This window comes from Urocitellus parryii, chromosome 10, assembly GCF_045843805.1.
Source record: "Urocitellus parryii isolate mUroPar1 chromosome 10, mUroPar1.hap1, whole genome shotgun sequence".
NCBI classification, from domain to species: domain Eukaryota; kingdom Metazoa; phylum Chordata; class Mammalia; order Rodentia; family Sciuridae; genus Urocitellus; species Urocitellus parryii.
The window spans coordinates 141,215,063-141,235,174 of record NC_135540.1 but is presented as its reverse complement, the minus strand read 5'-3'; the positions used below and the strand labels follow the sequence as shown (position 1 = coordinate 141,235,174).

At 44.1% G+C, this 20,112-nt stretch overlaps 1 protein-coding gene and 1 pseudogene across 4 annotated transcripts in view; one reads left to right on the top strand and one right to left on the bottom strand.

Moving 5' to 3' along the window:
• Positions 1 to 20,112, bottom strand: part of Tbc1d14 (TBC1 domain family member 14) — a 103,645-nt gene that overhangs the window by 46,110 nt on the left and 37,423 nt on the right. For all 4 annotated transcript variants that reach the window (XM_077803232.1, XM_077803230.1, XM_077803231.1 and 1 more), the window contains exon 3: positions 11,578 to 11,698. In XM_077803232.1, the coding sequence (XP_077659358.1) occupies positions 11,578 to 11,698 (121 nt within the window). The remainder of the gene's footprint in view (positions 1 to 11,577; positions 11,699 to 20,112) is intronic.
• On the top strand, positions 18,309 to 18,944 carry LOC113187497 (histone H3.3A-like; annotated as a pseudogene).

Here is a 20,112-nt window from a genome sequence, read left to right as displayed (position 1 = left end):
TAGGAAAGACAGTAGAATGAATCTGACATAACTTTCCTATGTACACATATGAATACACTACAGTGCATCTCACTATCATGTACACCCACAAGAATGGGATCCTAATTGACTCTGTCAAGTATAACAAAAAAGAATAAATGTGAAGATTTATAAAATAAATAAAATGAGTGCTTGGCCCTAGGAATAAAGAGGGAAAAGGCCCCTGCCCCAAGTCACTCATGGATCAGTGAACAGACAGATCTGCTCAGGGAAGCTGAGTGGGAAGGGAGCCCCAGGACACACTGATCCAGCCTGGGGAGTCAAGTGTGACTTTCTGGAAATCATGCTTGCAACTGGAAGAGGGCTAAGTACTGTGGAGCTCAGCTCCCAGAGACAGGGACAGGTTCTGAGCCTCTCCAGCCTCCTACCTCCAGCCATTCACCCAGGGCCCAACACACTTGAGAGGTTTGCTCATGCTGGGAAGCCACAGATTCAATAGTTATTCAGGAAGGAGAGGCGTGGAAAATGTGTTGAGTATGCATTAATATGTTTCCCTGTGGATATGATGGCACGTGCCTATATCTCAGTTACTCAAGAGGCTGAGGCAGGAGGATGGCAAGTTCAAGGCCAGCCTGGGCAATTTAGCAAGATCCTGTCTTAAAAAATAAAAAGAGCTGGGGTGTTGCTCAGTGATACAGTACTAAGCAATTGCTAGTACTGAGAAAAAGATATGCTTCCCCAAACTCCCTGCACATATTGCTGCCCACCCAGGAGTAATTTCTATCTCATTTTACTTATTATTTTTTGTGGTGCAGGGAATAAAACTCACAGCCTCACACATGCTGGGCAAGTACTCTATCACTGAATTAGACTTACACCCCGACCCTCTATCTCAAATGTCAAAACTGAGCACCATTCCCAAATTTATTTCTCCAGTAGTGAGAATTGAACCCAGGTCCTCACACATGCTAGGCAAGCTTTCTATCACTGAGCTACATCCTCAGCCTTTTTTATTTTAAGCCTAAATAGCCCAGGCTGGCCTAAAACTTGGATCCTTTTGCCTCAGCTTCCCAAATAGCTGGGATTATGGTGTGTACCCCTGTGCCCAGCAGTAATGTTTACACTACATAGCATACCATCTGATGACAGGTTCGTTTTTACTAAATTTTGAAACTTAAAGCAACAATCAGAAGAACTTTTCTGCATCTCAAGCTAGCACTGGATTCTCCCTTATACACAATGGAATTTTACTCAGCAATAAAAAAGAATAAAATCATGGCATCTGCAGATAAATGGATAGCACTGGAGAAGATAATGCTAGGTGAAGTTAGCCAATCCCAAAAAAACAAATGCCAAATGTTTTCTCTGATATAAGGAGGCTGATTCATAGTGGGGTATGGAGGGGGAACATGGGAGGAATAGATGAACTCTAGATAGGGCAGAGGGGTGGGAGGGAAAGGGAGGGAGCAGGAGGTTAGCAAGGATGGTGGAATGTGACAAACATCATTATCCAAAGTATGAAGACATGAATTGGTGTCAACATACTTTATATACAACCAGAGATATGAAAAATTGTGATGTATACATGTAATAAGAATTTTAATGCATTCCGCTTTCATTTATTTATCAATTTAAAAAAAAAAGTTTCTCCCTAAAGTTTTCTGAGTTACCCAGCTAATTCCAAAACTTCCTGCATCTCCACATGCTGATCTGGTTTATCTTTAATATCACCATCTTCACACTGGAGGTCAGGGAGGCAAGACTAATTCATTTGTTCACTGCGGCCTCCAAGCAAACCACAAACCCAATCTTATTACATGCCACCAGAATCACAGGGATCAAATGCTTATTGAAGAAACAACTTCAGTGCTCAATTGAGAGGACTGGCTGGTAAACCATGAGACAGGAACCCCAACGATCATTACTTAGTAAGTAGAAATGAAATCATGGGAGAATATGTAAGCCTATAGGGAAATGTATATGATGCCATAGAAAGAAGAATAAAACAATATCAATAAAATGGCAAGTGGTAGATTACAAATTAGCCATCCCCTGAAGTCAGATACTGACAAGACGCAAGGTCTGGGCCTCAGCCTCCTGACTACATGCTGACGGGCTTGAGAGATAGGCAGTGAAGCAGTGAACATGGGCAGGATTTCGGTGAAGACAAGTGCGGTGCAGAAAAGATCCAGAAGTTCCTTGGAAAGCTGGGATGGAACCACCATTTGACCCAGCTATTCCCCTTCTCAGACTATACCCAAAAGACCTAAAAAGAGCAAACTACAGGGACACAGCTACATCGATGTTCTTAGCAGCACAATTCACAATAGCTAGACTGTGGAACCAACCTAGATGCCCTTCAATAGATGAATGGATAAAAAAAAAAAATGTGGCCTTTATACACAATGGAATATTACTCAGCACTAAAAAAATAAGAAAATCATGGTGGCATTTGCAGGGAAATGGATGGCATTAGACCAGATTATGCTAAGTGAAGTTAGCCAATCCCTAAAAAACAAATGCTGAATGTCTTCTCTGATATAAGGGAGGTGACTCAAAACAGAGTAGAGAGGAAGAGCATGAGGGAAGAGAGGTGGGAGGGAATGGGAGGGGGAAGGGGAATTGCACAAAGATGGAAGGAGACCCTCATCGTTATACAATATACATATATTATGGTATGGGGGGAAGGAAAAAAAGAGAGAGAGAGAGAGAGAAATGTGTCACAGTAGACTAGGTAGAGAGAGGTGATGGGAGGGGGGATAGGGAGGGCAGCAGAATACAACAGACACTAGTATTGCTGTATGTATAAACGTGGCTGTATAACCAATGTGATCCTGCAATCTGTACACGTGGAAAAATGAGAATTCAGACCCCATTTGAATCAAATGTATGATATGTCAAGATCATTGTATTGTCTCAAGCAACTAATAAAAAATAAAAATTAATAAAAGAAAAAAAAGACCCAGAAGCCTGCAAAAGACTGAGCATGTGGGCACGGGGTCCCTTTAGACTGGGTGCTCAGGGGAACCTGAGAAGACACCAACTGAGCTGACACCTGGCCCTATAAAGACCAGGCAAGGGCAGGGACACAGGTCTAGAGAAAATAGCAAGCCGATGAGGCCAGAATGAAGTGGGGGCAGAAGGAGACAAAGGGGACTGGCCGACCACCCATGTAGATCTTGTATCAGCATAAATTTTCATTTCTCTATGCTGAAATCTGAAGAGCAGGATTGCTGGGCTAATTTAAGGTACAGTCAGACCTCCATATCTGCAAGTTCCTGATCAAACAATTCAACCAACCGCCAACCAAAACTATTCTTGGAAAAAACCCTGCATCTGCACGGCATTTGTCATAATTCCCTAAACAACATGGCGCAAGATTATTTACACAGCATTTATATAGTATGAAGTATGTTAAGTAATCTAGATATGGTTTAAAGTCTACAGGAAGACGTCAGCTTATGTGCAAATATCATACCATTTCATTAAAGGACTTGAGTATCTTGAGGATTTGGGATCTGCAGGGGGCCCCAGAATCAATCTCCCAGAGATACCAAAAGACAACTGCATATACTTCACTGTCTAAGTAATATCTAGCTGGGCACAGTGTTACACACCTGTAATCCCAGCAACTAGGGAGGCTGAGGCAGGAAGATTACAAATTCAAAGCCAGCCTTAGCAATTTAGCAAGGCCAAGTCTCAAAAAGGGTTGGGGATGAAGTCCAGTGGTAGAGTGCTCCTGCATTCCATCCCACTTCCAAAACTTTTTTGTTGTTGTTTAATTCCTAACTGCTCTTCCAGATTGGCTACACCACTGTGCACTCCCACCAGTGGCAAATGAGCTTTCAGTTGGGCTATAGCAAAAGCTATTTTTGAAGATGTTCTCTGCCAGGTTTAGGAGACTCTCTTCTACTATCCTTGCTGAGATGGTTTATTGGAAATGGATACTGAATTGTATCAAATGCTTTGTCTGCCTCAACTAATAGACTCATGTGGTTTTCTTTAGCTTAGCACTGTGGCAAATCATACTGACTGGTTTCAAATGCTGAGCCAGCCTTGTGTTCCCAGGATAAACATCTCTTAGTCATGTGTATTGCTTTTTTAACGTATTCTTGGATCCAATTTGTTAATACTGTATTGAGGACCTCATGTGTGTGGTCTTAAGGGATGCTGGGCTGCAGTTTGTCTTATTTTAGTACTCTATTTGTTTGGTTTAGTTATCAGGGTAATACCAGCCACATAAAATGAGTCAGGAAGTCTTCCCTCTTCTAAAATTATAATTTTTTCTATAAATATTCAGTAGAATTCATCAGTGAAACCATGTCGGCCTGGAGGTCTTTTGGGGAAGGTTTTTAACTACTACTTGCCTTTAAGTAATTGAAAGATCACTCTGGTTATCTATTTCATCCTACATGATTTGTAATTCTCAAAGAAATGGACCATTTCATGTAAGGTGTCATATTTATGTAGAGAGAGCTATCCAAAACATTCTCTTATCCTTTTCATTTATGTGTGGTCCACAGTGGTATCCCTCACTTTTTCATTTCTTTTACTGAAAACTTAGTTCTTTTGTCAGTACACTATAGAGTTTGATCAATTTTACTGATCAGTTCAAAGAACCAGCTCTTGGCTCCACTACCATTTTCTTGTCTTAACCTCATTATTTATGTTTCTATGTTTATTATTTGCTTGCTTTGAGTTTGCCCTTTCATGTCTTCTTAAGATGGAAACTTAGATTACTGGTGTGAGACCTTTCGTCTTGTAAGAATTTTTATTTAGTTAGTTGTTGTTGGATATAATACCTTTTATTTATTTTATGTGGTGCTGAGGATCAAACTCAGTGCCTCATCTGCACTAGGTGTGCACTCTACCACTGAGCCATAACCCCAGCCCTGTAATATAAGAATTTTAATGCTATCAATTTTCTTTCTAAACATTGCATCCTAGAAAGTATTTCAAAATACTTTGTAGGGGGCTGGGGTTGTGGCTCAGTGACAGAGCGCTTGCCTCATACATGTGAGGCACTGGGTTCGATCCTTAGCATTACATAAAAATAAATAAATGTAATAAAGTATTGTGTCCATGTATAATTAAAAAAAATATTTTGTAGTTTTCCTTTTGACTTTCTCATTAACGCATAACTCATTTACAAGTTTGTCACTTTTTTACTTTTTTACTTTTTTTTGTCACTTGTTTAACCTCCAAGTTTCTGGAGGCATCCTTGTCATCTTTCTGTCACTGTCTCTAGTATAATCCACTGTGGTCAGAGAGTTCAATTTGTAGCATCTTAGTTCTTTCAAAATGTTCCAATCTCTCCCTGCCCAGGACCTGGTCTACCCTAGTGTACCTGGAACATGTGCTCTGCTGCTGGTGGAGGCTGGGATGCCTTTGGGCCAGTTAGACCCAGCTAGCTGATGGTGGCATTCAGCTCTTCCTGTGTCTAGAGAGGAGCACTGACAGAGGTATTGTGTCCAACTACAACTAAAAAGTATTTTTTTAAAAAAAGATAACTGTAGTTCTTCATAAGCCAGGTAATTCTGAACTGCCTTCCAGATGTTTTGAATATTGTATTATTTTAGAGTCTGGATCTTGTCTAAACATTGACATTTTTTATTTTGGTAAATGATCCAGCTGGATTCCAGACCCAAGTTCCAGCTAGCCTTCTTAGAGTTGTGTTTCCATACTCAGCCACATTCTCAGTACTTTTTCAATCTATCCCATGTGTGCGTTACCCAGTAACCAGTCTGGGATCCATGAAGTTCAGTCTTCAGTCTACAAATACCACTTCGGGTGAGAACCACACTCCCACAACATGGTAGGAAGTCCAGGAGTTCTAAAAACTTTAAAGGATCACTTTCCTATGCTTCTCCTCCCTGCAATTCCCTAACATTTTCTGGTTCCCTAGGTCTCCTCGGTTCAGGTTTTCTAGCCACACACTTTTTACCACAACTGTTTCTTCATTGGGACCAGGTGGAGACAAGACAGGATAAAGTGCTGGGGCTTCACCCACCTTCTGGGGAAGAAAGCTATTTTCATCAGTTCCTTGTCCTAAGGGCTCCAGTCCCCACTGCTGCTGCCTTAAGACTGTCTGGGGGGCTGGGGATGTGGCTCAAGCGGTAGCGCTCTCGCTTGGCATGCGTGCGGCCCAGGTTCGATCTTCAGCACCACATACAAACAAAGATGTTTTGTCCGCCGAAAAATAAAATATTAAAATTCTCTCTCTCTCTCTCTCTCTCTTTTTTTTTTTAAAGACTGTCTCGGAGCTGGGGTGCAATAGCACAGGGGAAGGACAATGACAAGCAGGGCTTTTGCCTGAGTGTTAGTGCCTCCTCAGATCTCACACACCAGGGCTTTTCCTGGTACTGTGCCCACCTGAGCACCCCTTTCTGGATTTAGGGCTGCCCAAGTTCAGGTTGGGGGATATCAGAGGGGGAAAAAAATCGCTGAACTCTGTATCACTTCAGCAGTGCTGGGAACCCTGGTCCTCCACTGTCCACTGCTGCCAAGTACCTTCCAGCACCCAGACAGTTGCTTCATGTACTCCGTTCAGCTTCTCAGCTTCATTAGGGAGGCAAATGGAATGTGCACAACTCCATAGTGCCAGAAACTGGGACCTGCTCTGTCTCTGTAAGCTCACTGAAGCTCACCTTCCAAAGGTGTAAGGGCTTATGAAAGTGAAAATAGTTTTATTGTAGTTCTCCTCTAGGTCCAAAGCCAGCTACTCATACTGACCACCCTGATCTACACTATCTGCAATTTGTGATGTTCTGTGACTTTGTGAGTCACCCAGAAAGATCCTAGATGAGGAGACTGAATGTCAGTTCAAGTTCCCTTGGATTAGCCACCTTCTGAAGTTCTAAGATCTAAGAGCTAACCTGAAATTCTAGGCCATCCAAGACACTCCCCGTCATATGAGCCCAAACCAACAGGCCATGTACTCGCCTCTGCTCCCATGACAAGAGTCAGATCCAGGATACTGAAATCTACCAGCCTGTCCTTTCCTGCAGCCATCACTGCCCCTGTCAATGGCTGTCTCTGAGCCCAACCAGGACTGCTCAGCCTCATTTTCTCACAATAGTGCCCATTCCTTAAGTCTGTGTACACAATGTTGTCTAAAAGATTCACAAAGTCCATTGAATCATGTTCCCAGCCCCAAGCCTCTGACATCTGCTTGAATTACAAAGCTTCACATTTGCTTTTTACTTGGTCTTCTTACAGTCTTTTAGGCAGCTAGATGCCTGGATTTGCAGTTCAGGGGTAGAGTCCTGACTGAAGACAAGCATAGGGCTCCCGTGTAGGTCTGGCCTATGAAGACTCAGGTCCAGCAGAAATGACATAGGGAGTGACCATGGACTGGGAAGTACCTGAGAGGCATTCCAACATTTACAGGATTGGGAAGAGGAAGGATGAGCCATCTGGAGGGAAAGAAAGGGGTTAGCTGCTGATGAGTCCAGAAAACAAGGGCTAAGAACTGACCATTGCACAGGGTAATTGGCAGTTACTTGAAAAACTTGATTTCAAAGAAATGTTCTCAGTGGTTCAAAAACTCCTCTGTGTTCACTGCACTCTGGACTTCTCCACATTTATCACAATTGCAACTAATTATTGGATCTATTTGTTAAAATTTCTTTGCTTGATCCAGTGAAGGCAACAGCCAAGGAAGTCCTGTACTTCACTGTGATCCCAGGATGAATCTACTCAGTGGCTCTGAACTGTGCAGCAAGAACCAAGGAATCCAAGAAAGACAGCCTCCTTTTATTTATAAGACAAAGGACAGCACTTCCAAGGCAGTGTCACCATCCCTGCCAATCTGGTCAGAGCCCTGGTGCATACAAACCCAAAGGCTGGAGGCCTCAAGGCAGTTCTCTTTCTCCCCACCTTTATTCTCAAGAACTCCAATTCACCAGCAGTTAGCAAAATTTGTATGCTGGTGTGCTCTGGCCCCCTTAGCCCAGAGCTAACTAAGTAAAGGTGAAAACGACTATTTTATTCCCAAATCCAATATTCCCTTCTTGCACAGCACTGATTTTCAGATTTTAGCATGCATAAGAATTACCTGTGGGCCCCAGCCCCAGTGTGAGAGTGTGTGTGTGTGTGTGTGTGTGTGTGTGTGTGCTGTGTTTGAGGAGAGGGAGGTGGCTGAAGCCCTGAGAATGTGCATTTCTCACAAATGCCAGCTAATAATGGCATGCCTGTCTGGACTTCAAGAACTCAGCTTTAAGGCTGAGGTTATGGCTCAATGGTAGACCATTTGCCTAGCACATGTGAGGTACTGGATTTGATTCTCAACACCACATGAAAAAATAAGTAAATAAAGTTATGGGGTGGGTGGGTAGGGAACTATGGCTTTAGTGTGACTCTCTTACCACTGGTGATTTTAATTTTCCCTGCTAAGGAAATCTCTCTGAAATCATAATTAAAATTAATAGAAAACATAAGTTTCAAAATTTTTATGAAGTTTGAAAAGATAACTGAAAGTAATACATTAACATTACCCCAACTGAAGTCTATAAGGCCCAAGTAAGAACATGGCCCAGTTAGAACGAGGTCAGGTGTGCTCTGGACAAAGCACATACAGCATCTACATCAAAAACTGAGTCTATTTATTTATTAACTAAAAGTTGTGAGAACCTCTTCTTGACTAATTCTGAGCCATATACTGTGCTAGACTCTGGGCAGAAATATATCACATACATTTCCACTTTCATCAGTCCCAGCAATCCAGTAAGTAGGTGTGGTAATGACTATTTGGCAGACGAGAAAACCAAGAAGAAACAACACATAAGGTCATACAGACAAAAAGAGGTGATGCTGGAAATCAAGTCCAAAACTCCTGGCTGGTGTATACCAGTCCCTCAGCTTGGCATCTCAAATACAACTGCTTTTGCTTTTCCAGCATCCCAGGCAAAAAAAAGAGCTGGTCCCAAGAGGCCTGGTATTTGTAGAAGCAGCAAATAAATGGCTCAGGCTCCTTCTCACACTACAGTTCCACTTTCTCTTGTTTGTGACTATCTTGTCAGGAGAAAGAAATGGTACTAATGGTGAACACTTTTCCAGCACTTACTTCCTTCATTGTTATTCTGAACGCATGATGTATATTTACTCATCTAATCCTCACCACCTTAAAGGTAGATATTATTTTTCTCCCAATTCTAGAGATGAGGAAAATTAAGGCTCAGAAAGGTTAAGTAACTTGACCAAAGTCACAGCTCAACTGTGGCGGCGCTGGGATGCAAACCCAGGCAGTCTGGCCCTAAAGCTCATGTTCCTAAATCACCATGTGATGCTGCTTTTCTCAAAAAAAAAAAAAAAAAAAGAAAAGAAATTAATTTAAAAAAATAAAAGTTCTCAAAGAAGGAAAAGGAATTAAGAGTTTCCTGAACACCTTATGAATATGCTTTAGACCTAACACATTATCATCTCCATTCTAGATCACAAATGTAGATGCTCAAGGCCCATCCCCGCCTCTCCACAGTGGGGCTGAGAGAGTTCATATTTATAACAGCAACGCTCAGGCCTGGTGCCCAGAAGCCTTCTCACAGCAACAGGCCCCTCACTTTACTCCTCCCTGACTTTGTCAACCTGGAGCACGGCATGAGAGATGAGACACACAAAGCACAAGCAAGCAGATCTTCGGCGGGGCTGGATGACTCATGCAGGTATAATGACATTCTTTATTATTGATGACTGAAGCCAGATGGTCTTCTGTACAGTACTGTGTTACCACACAATCAGCTGGCCTGATCATTTCAATTCAAAAAAAGAAAATAACAACAAAAAAACCCCTTTGAGGTCAAGAACACGTTCACCTTAAAACAAAAATGAACAGATAATCCAGGGTACTAAATGAGAAATTCAAATATGAGGCAACAGATATTAAAAGTGATGGGAATGTCTCATCTGTATAACTTACTTTTGCTTAAAGTGCAGATGTATTTAAAAACCTTACAACAGTGTTACTACTTAGTCTCCTAAGAAATTTGCATCTGGGTTTTGCATACAAACTTATAATTTTATGCTTGCTTGATAAGCCTACAAAATGTGGCTTATGATAAGCCTACAAACTAAAATACCACAATCACAAAGGTGAATTCCAGGTCTAGACAATTAGCACGGGGAATGGTGGACAGCATTCAGGACAGTTGGCCGAGGTTAGACTATAGAGGCCAACACCAGGCTGTGCCTCAGCCTCTCCCACATCCAGCAGGTCATCTGCCCATCTGTCCGGTAGTCACAGGGGCCATCACTGCACCCCATCATGACCTCAGCACTAGGCCAGACCCTGCCTTCTCTCACCTGGACTTGCCAGGGTGAGTTCGTCATTCCTTACCAACAGAGAACCCTCGGGTAGGAGGCAGGCACCAAGCACACCAGCACTGGGGACAGCCTCCTCCTGCTGCTTCCCCAGTTCATGCTACCCACTGCCTGCCCAGCCCTGCCTGCAGTGAGTCCCTGGTGCCGGACTACCTGAGGTCACATTTTAGCTCTGCAACTTCCTAGCTGCGTGGCCCTGCATAAGTCTTTTGGCCTTTGCGTCTCTGCTTCTTTGGTAAACTAAGGATAACAATCCTTCCTCACAGAGTCAATCCCAGTTTTAAAGGAACTAGAAACACAACTGGAACCATTTAAAACTAGCACATCACAATCAGTCAGTACAAGATCCCCATAATGATTCTGCCACAACTCTGTGCCTGTGTGGGAGGCTTTCTGGGAGGCCTTGCCTCCTTTCCACACACCTGAGCTCCTCGAAAACCTGCCCTGGGATCATTTCCAGAGGGCTACTCCTGAGCACAGGTACCTATCCCTCCTCTAAACCCAGTGTCAATCCTGAGATCATGCATGTAGTTGTCCTCAACAGTGTTGCCTTGACAAACATCAGGTTGGAGAAAGAAGGTGGCTGGGGATAATGTCACAGCACTGGGCCAACAGCACACTGTCAGGATGCCAAAATGGCTACATTGGGGCCTAGAAGTAGTTGCGGGGCTACCTGTCAAGGTTACCCAGACCACAAGCACGCCTCATCTGTGCATGAGCGCCCCCCCCCCCTTGCAAAGATGAGCACATGTCTGCAGCTGCTGGCATGACTCCTATGGGGAGGACCAATGCAGCAAGGAGGGGAGAGTGCTGCAGGCCTGGCTTGACCCCAATGTGGAAGTGGGTAACTTCAGAGTGAGCAAGGAAGGGGTCCTATCGAGCCTAGGAAGATGACAGCCTAGCCTTCCATTCCAGAGTCACACTGGAAAAGATTTAAGCCCAAGAAACCCATGGGAGAATGCTTTAATATCAAACCAAAAAATCTGATGATAAATAAGTTTGCAGTTGTTAGTGAAAAAACATGATTAAATTTAATCAAGTTACAAATATCTGAAGCTCAACTCTGTTCACTCAACTTCCCTATGTGCATGTGACAAGCTATAAGAAATAAAAAGGGCGAAATTCATCCACACTCTGATACAGACTTAGCTTTTTTAGGAACTTAGCATGCAAACAATACGAAGAGTTTTCTGATTTCCAAGCCTCAGCAATAGTTGTTTCTGCAGGGTTCGTGCACATATGCCGTACATACGACAGCCTGTTTTTGGGTTGAATCTGGTGTACCTTTTGCATTCTCTTTGGCTCTCTCTGAGCATTCTCTCGGAGTGGCACTTTTCCAAATAACTTCCATCCCGAGTCATTTTGTTTGTCAAGTCGTGCATTTTGTTTTCTAGCAAGCAAATTCCTATAGGAAGAAAATAAAAGGGTTAAGGAACGTCTGGGTATTTAAAGAGACATTAGGACAGCCAAATGATTCTGATTAAAAAAAAAAAAAAAAAAAGTCAAGTTTTACTGGAGAGGGATGATGTGGTGAGCCACATACTTTTTAACTCATCAGACAGAACTATGAAGCAAGAGAAAGTCCTGAAACCAGCAATGAACGTTTTGTTATTTAACTGTTATCTGTGTATATTCTACAGTTTGGAGTAGGGAAACATGTTATATGGACTGAATTAAAACCCTGGCTCAACCATTCATTAGCTATGTGACACTGGACCTATACATTAGCCTCTCTTAACCCCAATTTCTTATGTTTAACAAAGGGACACCAACCCATGATCAACAAGGCTGTTATATGAATTGGAATTTGAGGTGCACAGTGTTTCTAAGAATAGCAGCTGCTTTAGTACTTAGCCTCCAGCTCAGTTCAGTTCTCTGCAAGGTTAATCTGTATTTATCTACTTACAGAGTTGTCAAGTGTCATAAAAGGAAAGGCACTCATGTGATGGTCATGTCTTCTCTCCCAAGAACAGCAAACAAAAGCCCCCAAAACCACAACTCCCAACTGGTAGTCCACACAAACCATGTTTTGGAATGCACTGTATTGGTATAGTTATTAAAACAGACATTTCAAAGCATCACTAGAAAGCATAGGGTGATCCTGTAGCACTTGGCTGTTTGAGAAACATGGGCCCTAACAGAAACAGCAGCCAGCTTAAAGGGGACCCTATTGACCGATTCTGGAACAGTTATCATCAAAATAATGAGAATATGGATTAGAACCCATTAAAACAGAAATCCATGGCCCAGAGAGATATAAGTAAATAAACACATAAACAACAGGGGACTCTTAGAAGGCCCTAACCACATGCTAGTAATCACTAGTGGGGTCAGGAAGTGAGCAATTGGTGCTGAACTGGTGGTCAAAGATGGATGAGGAATGGGATCTTTACACAGCTTGAAACACCTACAAATTATGAGTTACAAAAGTAAAAACCATTCTTGTTACACTGGAGAACCTGGGGACACCACCTTAGCCAAGTGCTCACAGCTGACATCACCAATATGAGGACTTGGACTTGATCTGGTGCTATGAGGCCACCTGACATGCCAGCACATAGCAACCAAGGGTGTGCCCCAAGCCCACCAATCCACACTAAGGGCCTCTAGGTAAAAACGAAATCTACACTCCAACAACACTTATCATGAGTGACAGAGGACTGTTCCAGATCAGAGGCAGACCACAGAGATGCAACAAATGCAAACTGTGATCCTGAGCTACATGCTGAGCCATGAGAAGAGAAAAGACTAATTGTGTTTGAAAACTGCCTTGGATTAATGCTAACTTTCCTGATTTGATACCTATACTGTGATTATATAAGAGAATCATCTTGTTCCTAGGCAATAGATTGATATATTTGGAGTAAAGGGATATAATAATCTTCAATTTACTCTTCTAAGGAAGGGTTCAGGAAAAAATACGCATATATGAGAGAGAACTGATGGCACACAAATGGGACACAGATAAACAGTTGGTAAATTTGGATGAAGGTCATCGTGTCACTTTTTTGTCTGGCAACTTTTCATTAAATTTGAAATTATATCAAAATAAAACTACAAAAACTTTCACAAAAGAAAACAAGGGATTTCATCATTTTCTTTCTTGTGTTTCTGCTGTGGTTATAATGGAACCCATGTCAGAAATGCTTTCATTGTCCAAGACAATTTCTATTCATATTTATAAGAAATCAACTTTGAGTCAGGAGAGCCAATCCCTTTAATATCTGATTTTGCCATCAGTAGGGGACTTAAGCAATTAAACCAGGTAACAATCCCAGGCACCCAGAAGATACTAAGGACATGGCAGCAGGAACTTGAGTTCACAAGGTTTGCATCTTGCTGAAAAAGAGCTGCATGTCTCTGGGGAGCCAGCTGGCTGGCATGGGAAGGAAGGATAGGGAAACAGAATGCTCTCAGGAGGGAAGGCTCAGAAGCAAAGAGGCGCAGAGCCTCAGAGGGTCTAGGGAATGGATTGGACACCTACACAGAAGCAACTGGGTACGAGTGTGTGATAAGGGGAAGCCTGAGTGACTGGCTCCCAGATTTTTGTGATTTGGGAGACTAAGCACAAAAGGTGCTCCTCACCAAGACAACAGGGGCCAGCAGGACAGGAGCAGACACCAGAGTACCCTCAGTACTACCCAAGTCTGCATGACAGTGGTACAGACAAACACATCAAAACTCAAAGCTAATACTCACACAACAGACCATGACTTTTGACAGATTTTTTAAATTTTAAAAGTGTCTTGAATATATTATCTTTTGTAGATAAGAGGTTGAAAACCCCAAAACAAGTCTCTACAAATAAAAAAGAAGCTGCAATCAGGGGCTTTGAACAGGCCAGCAGGTATGGGAAGCCTGAGCCTGGCCCAGCTGGCAGCTGAATCCAGGCAAGGTCTGCTTATCACAGAAGCAAAGTTCACTTCCAAGCAGGCACAGTGAGAGCACACCAAAGGGCACCAAGCTAGATGGTACGGAACCCATTCATTTGGACCCTCTGGCCCTCTAACCTGTGCTGTCCTCCTGATGGGGTCTGGAAGCTCCCCACAGACATGTACTTTAGGGACCCCACACACATGGAACTATTCCTCCCTTCCTGAGCTGTGTGACCCAATGAGTCAGCCTACCCCTCAGCCTTGAACGCTGGGTCATGCAGCAGTCACACCTGACTGACAACTGCCATGGGACCAGGGCTGCTGCAATTAAGCTTCCTCTTCTCACAAAGTCACCAGAAGTCCTCATGCTTGTTCAACCCAGCTCCCCAGTGCTATCTCCAGAGCACTCACTACTTTATTCTGTATCTGCAGGGTAGGCTCTATCCACCCCCTCCTCTCCTCACCAGGAGGGCAGGGGTGGGCAATCACTCCACACTCACAGAGCCTTATCCAGCATGGAGTAGGTGCTCAATGCATATTTGCTGGCAAGTAAAGCAGCCCAATGCATGTCTGTAGGGAGGCAAATCTGACACAAAGGCATCCATACAGAGCTGCTGCGCTCAGGGGAAGCAGACTCTAGCCAGGGTAGGGTCTCTACAGGAGAAGGGGCAATGGAAGGTGGGGTCTCAGAGCATGGGGTGGGGGAGGAGCAGCACCCCATCAAGTCCTTGAGAAAGACAGGGAGCTGGGGACAGCCTACAGGGGAGATGAGTGCCTGCCATGGAGGAAGCGCCTGAGGATACTTCCAAAAAAGCCCCACAGAACAGACTCCCTTGTTTCCCATCCCCAGTGCAGGGCCCTTCAGCTGAAGAATAAACCCCTTTGTCATAAGGAGGAAAAGCACTCTACTGGCAGCATTAGGGAGAGGCAGCTGTTAACCTCCAGGCAGTTTCTGACCCAAGAGAGATCCAGAACACTTTCAGAGGCCAGTTCACCGGCAGCTGCCTGAGCCAGCCCCCAGTGCAAACAGTGCTGTACCTATGTTCCCTGCCTTCAACCATCACCCTTGCACAGGGACACAGGGCAACCTTAGATTTTAGATCTCTGCACACCCATGCATATCTGTTAACCTGGTGCATGTCATCCCTCCCCCACACTGCACAGGTGGCCCAGTGCCAAGCTATCTCACCTCACCACTCACTTCCACCCACATGCCCACTCCAATCTTCCTCCAGCTGCAGCAGGCAGGTGTGTAAGGCTGCAGGCAATTTCCACAGACCACCACCAACAATGCCTCCTTCTGAAAGGCAGGAAGCTCCTCTGTAAGCCCTGAGGAGGGGCGGTGCCCTCACAACCATCCAACAGGCCTCATTCCTGCCATATTTCCCAGGGGCCTTAACTACACCTAACGACTCAAAAGACATCCTCAGGTCCCAGGCACCATCTACTGAGAGTCACCTTTTGAAAGCACAAATGGATCACCTATGCTGTGTCTTCACGTCCCTCCACAGACTTGCACCTGTTTTTTTGGCATGCAGACTGGCCCCATCCCCTTCAGCTCCTGCCACCTGCCCATGAGGCCCCTCAGAAGCTGTTCCCTCAGCTGTTATGCACTCCCCAAAAAAGGAGACATGAGGATTAAATGAGGTGAAGAGTCCAGGGTTCAGCCCAGTCACACACTTAGCTTCCAGAGCAAAGCTGCCCCTTCACCAGGCATTTCTCCACTGGGGAACAGGGACTGTCCTCACACCACCCCCTTTAGCTAAACCAGCACTCTGCCCCTCCCCACAATGGCACAGAGAGATCTGAGGAGAGGGATCTGGTTTACAAAAATGGGGAGCTCCCAAGAAAGGGGACAGGGTGTGGCCTCACTGGGATCTGTGCAAAATGCTAGTCAGTGGCATTTAAAATCTTATTGAAGCAGCCTCCGCTTCTAAAAGATGCTGGGGGGGGGGTGTCCCCAATAAAGCCATGCCAATATGAAGGAGGAGTCTAACTCAACAGGCTGGAGGAGGCACGGGTCCCATTGGAGCAGGAAAAAGGAGTGAAAATTTCACTGTGGTATTTATTTCATGGCTTAGAAAGTGATCATCTCACCTCAACAGGTTCCAACTCAGAAGGAGACTTGGATACCAACAACAAAATCATATTAAAAATAGTGGTGCAGCCGGGCACGGTGGTACACGCCTGTAATCCCAGCAGCTCAAGAGGTTGAGATAGGAGAATCAGGAGTTCAAAGCCAGCCTTGACACTAAGTAACTCAGTGAGACCCTGTCTCTAAATAAAATACAAAACAGGGCTGGGGATATGTCTCAGTAGCCGAGTGCCCCCGGTACCCTCTGCTCAAAAAAAAAAACAAAAACAAAAAAAAAACGTGGTGTGAGCTGGAGACTTAGATTAATAGCAAAGCACTAGCCTAGCAGACACAGGTCCTGGGTCAATCCTTGACTCTGAGGGGAAGAGGGTGTGGCGATTTCTGCCATACAGCTCTTCTGTAAAGCCAGAAAGCAACTCACAAGTGCATGAGCACAGGATGTCATCAGAATCAGGAGCAAGGTGAGTCACTGACACATTTACCTGGGACCTGCAGGATGCCAGCAAGAACAGCCAGGTATAGCCAGGTATGTAAGTACACAAACACTGACCTCCTCAGCCTCTCTCATTCCCTGAATTACCAGGCTCTTTACAGCCCCAGGTCTGTTGGGGCACCCTGCTAGGCAAGAAGTATGCAAAAGATCACCATCTGCAAAGAGGCAAGGAGGGCTGGGGGAGAGAGGCAAGTGGGGACAAGACTCCAAACCTACAGAGAATCAACACCCCTGTGGACAGAGGGACTGCACCTATGCTGTGCAACAGAGAGTCACTGTGCTCACTGGGTTCCTGACATGCATAAGCACACTGTTGAAGTATGCTGGCTACATGCAATAAAATATTTTTAAAGTGTCAAAAAAGAAAACCCAAGAGTTCACAACACAGGTATATGCAGCTTTAAGAAGGATTGGGGACATTTTGGGGGGGAAAATGTTGGGGACCTACGTTTTGTCATAGGACAAAAGCAAGCCAGGCATGGTGGCGCACATCTGTAGTAACAGCAACTCCGGAGGTGGGGTCAGGATGATTGCAAGTTCAAAGCCAGCCTCAGCAACTTAGTGAGGCCCTAAGCAACTTAAGGAGTCCCTAGCTCAAATTAAAAAAAAAAAAAAAAAAAATCCGTTGGCAATGTAGCTCAGAGGTAAAGCACCCCTGGGTTAAATCCCTGGTACAAAAAAAAAAAAAAAAAAAAAAAAGACATTTGGTGCCTGCCTGTAATCCCAGCAGCTTGGGAGGCTGAGACAGAAGGATCATGAGTTCAAAGCCAGCCTCAGCAACAGTGAGGTACTGTCTCTAAAAAAAATACAAAATAGGGCTGGGGATGTGGCTCAATGGTTGAGTGCCCTCGAGTTCAATTCCCAGTACCAAAAAAAGAAAGAAAGAAAAAAAAAAAGCAAGGTATGAGACAGTAGGGAGTAGGCCACACAGTATAGGAAGCTGACACTCACTCTTCCAGGACAGGTTACTAGGTGGTGAAACACAGGCTTCCACCATAAATTTTGTTGTAATCTTTAAATTTTGAACCATGAAAATATATTACCTCTTTTTAGGTGGGCATAGCAGAGAACACCTCTATCCCAGTAACCTGATTTTTTTTTTTTTTTTTTTGTACCAGGGATTGAACTCAGGAGCACTCAGCCACTGAGCCACATCCCCAGCACCCCCAACCTTTTTTTTTTTTGTATTTTATTTAGAGACAGGGTCTCACTGAGTTGCTTATTAGCACCTCGCCATTGCCAAAGCTGGCTTTGAACTCAGGATTCTCCTGTCTCAGCCTCCCAAGCCGCTGGGATTACAGGAGTGTGCCACCATGCCTGGCCCCAGCAACTTTTAATGCTTTCCTGGGATGCCCTCAGACTTCAGTCTTCTCTTTCCTCTCCCCACCAAGACTGGACACCCCTCCTCTTGGTTTTCAAGGTCTCCCCACCCCGTGAGGAGGCTGGGGCAAGAGGATCACAAGTTCAAGGCCAGCCTCAGCAACTCAGGGAGATCCCAAGAAACTTAGCAAGATCCTGTCTCAAAAAATAAAACGGGAATTGTGTTCGCAGCCGCCGCCGCGCCGCAGTCGCTCTCTAACGCCAGCGCCGCCTCTAGCTCGCCGAGCTCCAGCTGAAGGAGAAGGGGGGTAAGTAAGGAGGTCTTTCTACCATGGCTCGTACAAAGCAGACTCTGCCCACAAATCGACCGGTGGTAAAGCACCCAGGAAACAACTGGCTACAAAAGCCGCTCGTAAGAGTGCGCCCTCTACTGGAGGGGTGAAGAAACCTCATCGTTACAGGCCTGGTACTGTGGCACTCCGTGAAATTAGATGTTATCAGAAGTCCACTGAACTTCTGATTCGCAAACTCCCCTTCCAGCGTCTGGTGCGAGAAATTGCTCAGGACTTCAAAACAGATCTGCGCTTCCAGAGCGCAGCTATTGGTGCTTTGCAGGAGGCAAGTGAGGCCTATCTGGTTGGCCTTTTTGAAGACACCAACCTGTGTGTTATCCATGCCAAACGTGTAACAATTATGCCAAAAGACATCCAACTAGCACGCCGCATACGTGGAGAACATGCTTAAGAATTCACTGATGGGAAACATTTCATTCTCAAAAAAAATTTTTTTTTCCTCTTCTTCCTGTTATTGGTAGTTCTGAACGTTAGATATTTTTTTCCATGGGGTCAAAAGGTACCTAAGTATATGATTGCGAGTGGAAAAATAGGGGACAGAAATCAGGTATTGGCCGTTTTTCCATTTTCATTTGTGTGTGAATTTTTAATATAAATGCGGGGATGTAAAGCATTAATGCAAGTCAAAATGTTTCAGTGAACAGGTTTCAGCAGTTCGACTTTATAACAATTATAAATAAAACTGTTAAATTTTTCTGGACAATGCCAGCATTTGGATTTTTTTAAACAAGTAAATTTCTTCTTTTTTTTTTTTTTTTTTTTTTAAGAGAGAGAGAGAGAGAGAGAACCTTTTAATATTTATTTTCAGTTTCTCGGCGGACACAACATCGTTGTTTGTATGTGGTGCTGAGGATCAAACCCGGGCCGCACGCATGCCAGGCGAGCGCGCTACCGCTTGAGCCACATCCCCAGCCCAAACAAGTAAATTTCTTATTGACGACAACTAAATGGTGTTTGTAGCATTTTTATCATACAGTAGATTCCATCCATTCACTATACTTTTCTAACTGAGTTGTCCTGCATGCAAGTACATGTTTTTAATGATGTCTGTCTTCTGTGCTGTTCCTGTAAGTTTGCTATTAAAATACATTAAACTATAAAAAATAAATAAATAAATAAATAAATAAAACGGGCTACACATGTGGATCAGTGGTTAAGTGCCCCTAGGTTCAAATCCCAGTACCAAAAAAAAATTTAAAAAAATATATAAACTCTTTTTGAAAGTTCATAAAAAGTCTTTGCAAAACTAGGTATTTCTGCCACTAGAAAATGAAATACTTTTGTACCACTCCCACTCCCATCCTTCAGATCAGAAAGACTTAATCAAACCCAATAAAGTACCTGATGTTTCTGCACACATGGCAACGCACCTTGCAGGGTACAGGCAGCTGCTGCAGGCATGGTGCAAAGTACTGGGACAGGCAAAAAGCTAGAGAGAAGATAAGACTACTTAGTGATGCTCCACTGGCACCAAGAGTGAAAGCCTCTGGAAGAGAGAGTGAGAATGAGCTTACCCACCTACACTGGTGTGATCTCTATAAGTCCAATCACTGTGCTCAAGCACAATTAATTAATGTAATCTTGAGGCAATTACACAGAAGGCAATTTCGTGGACCTCCGCATCCACTTCTTGCCCCTCCTTCATGGTCTGCACTCACTCCAAAGCTCTTTGCTGAGCACTGC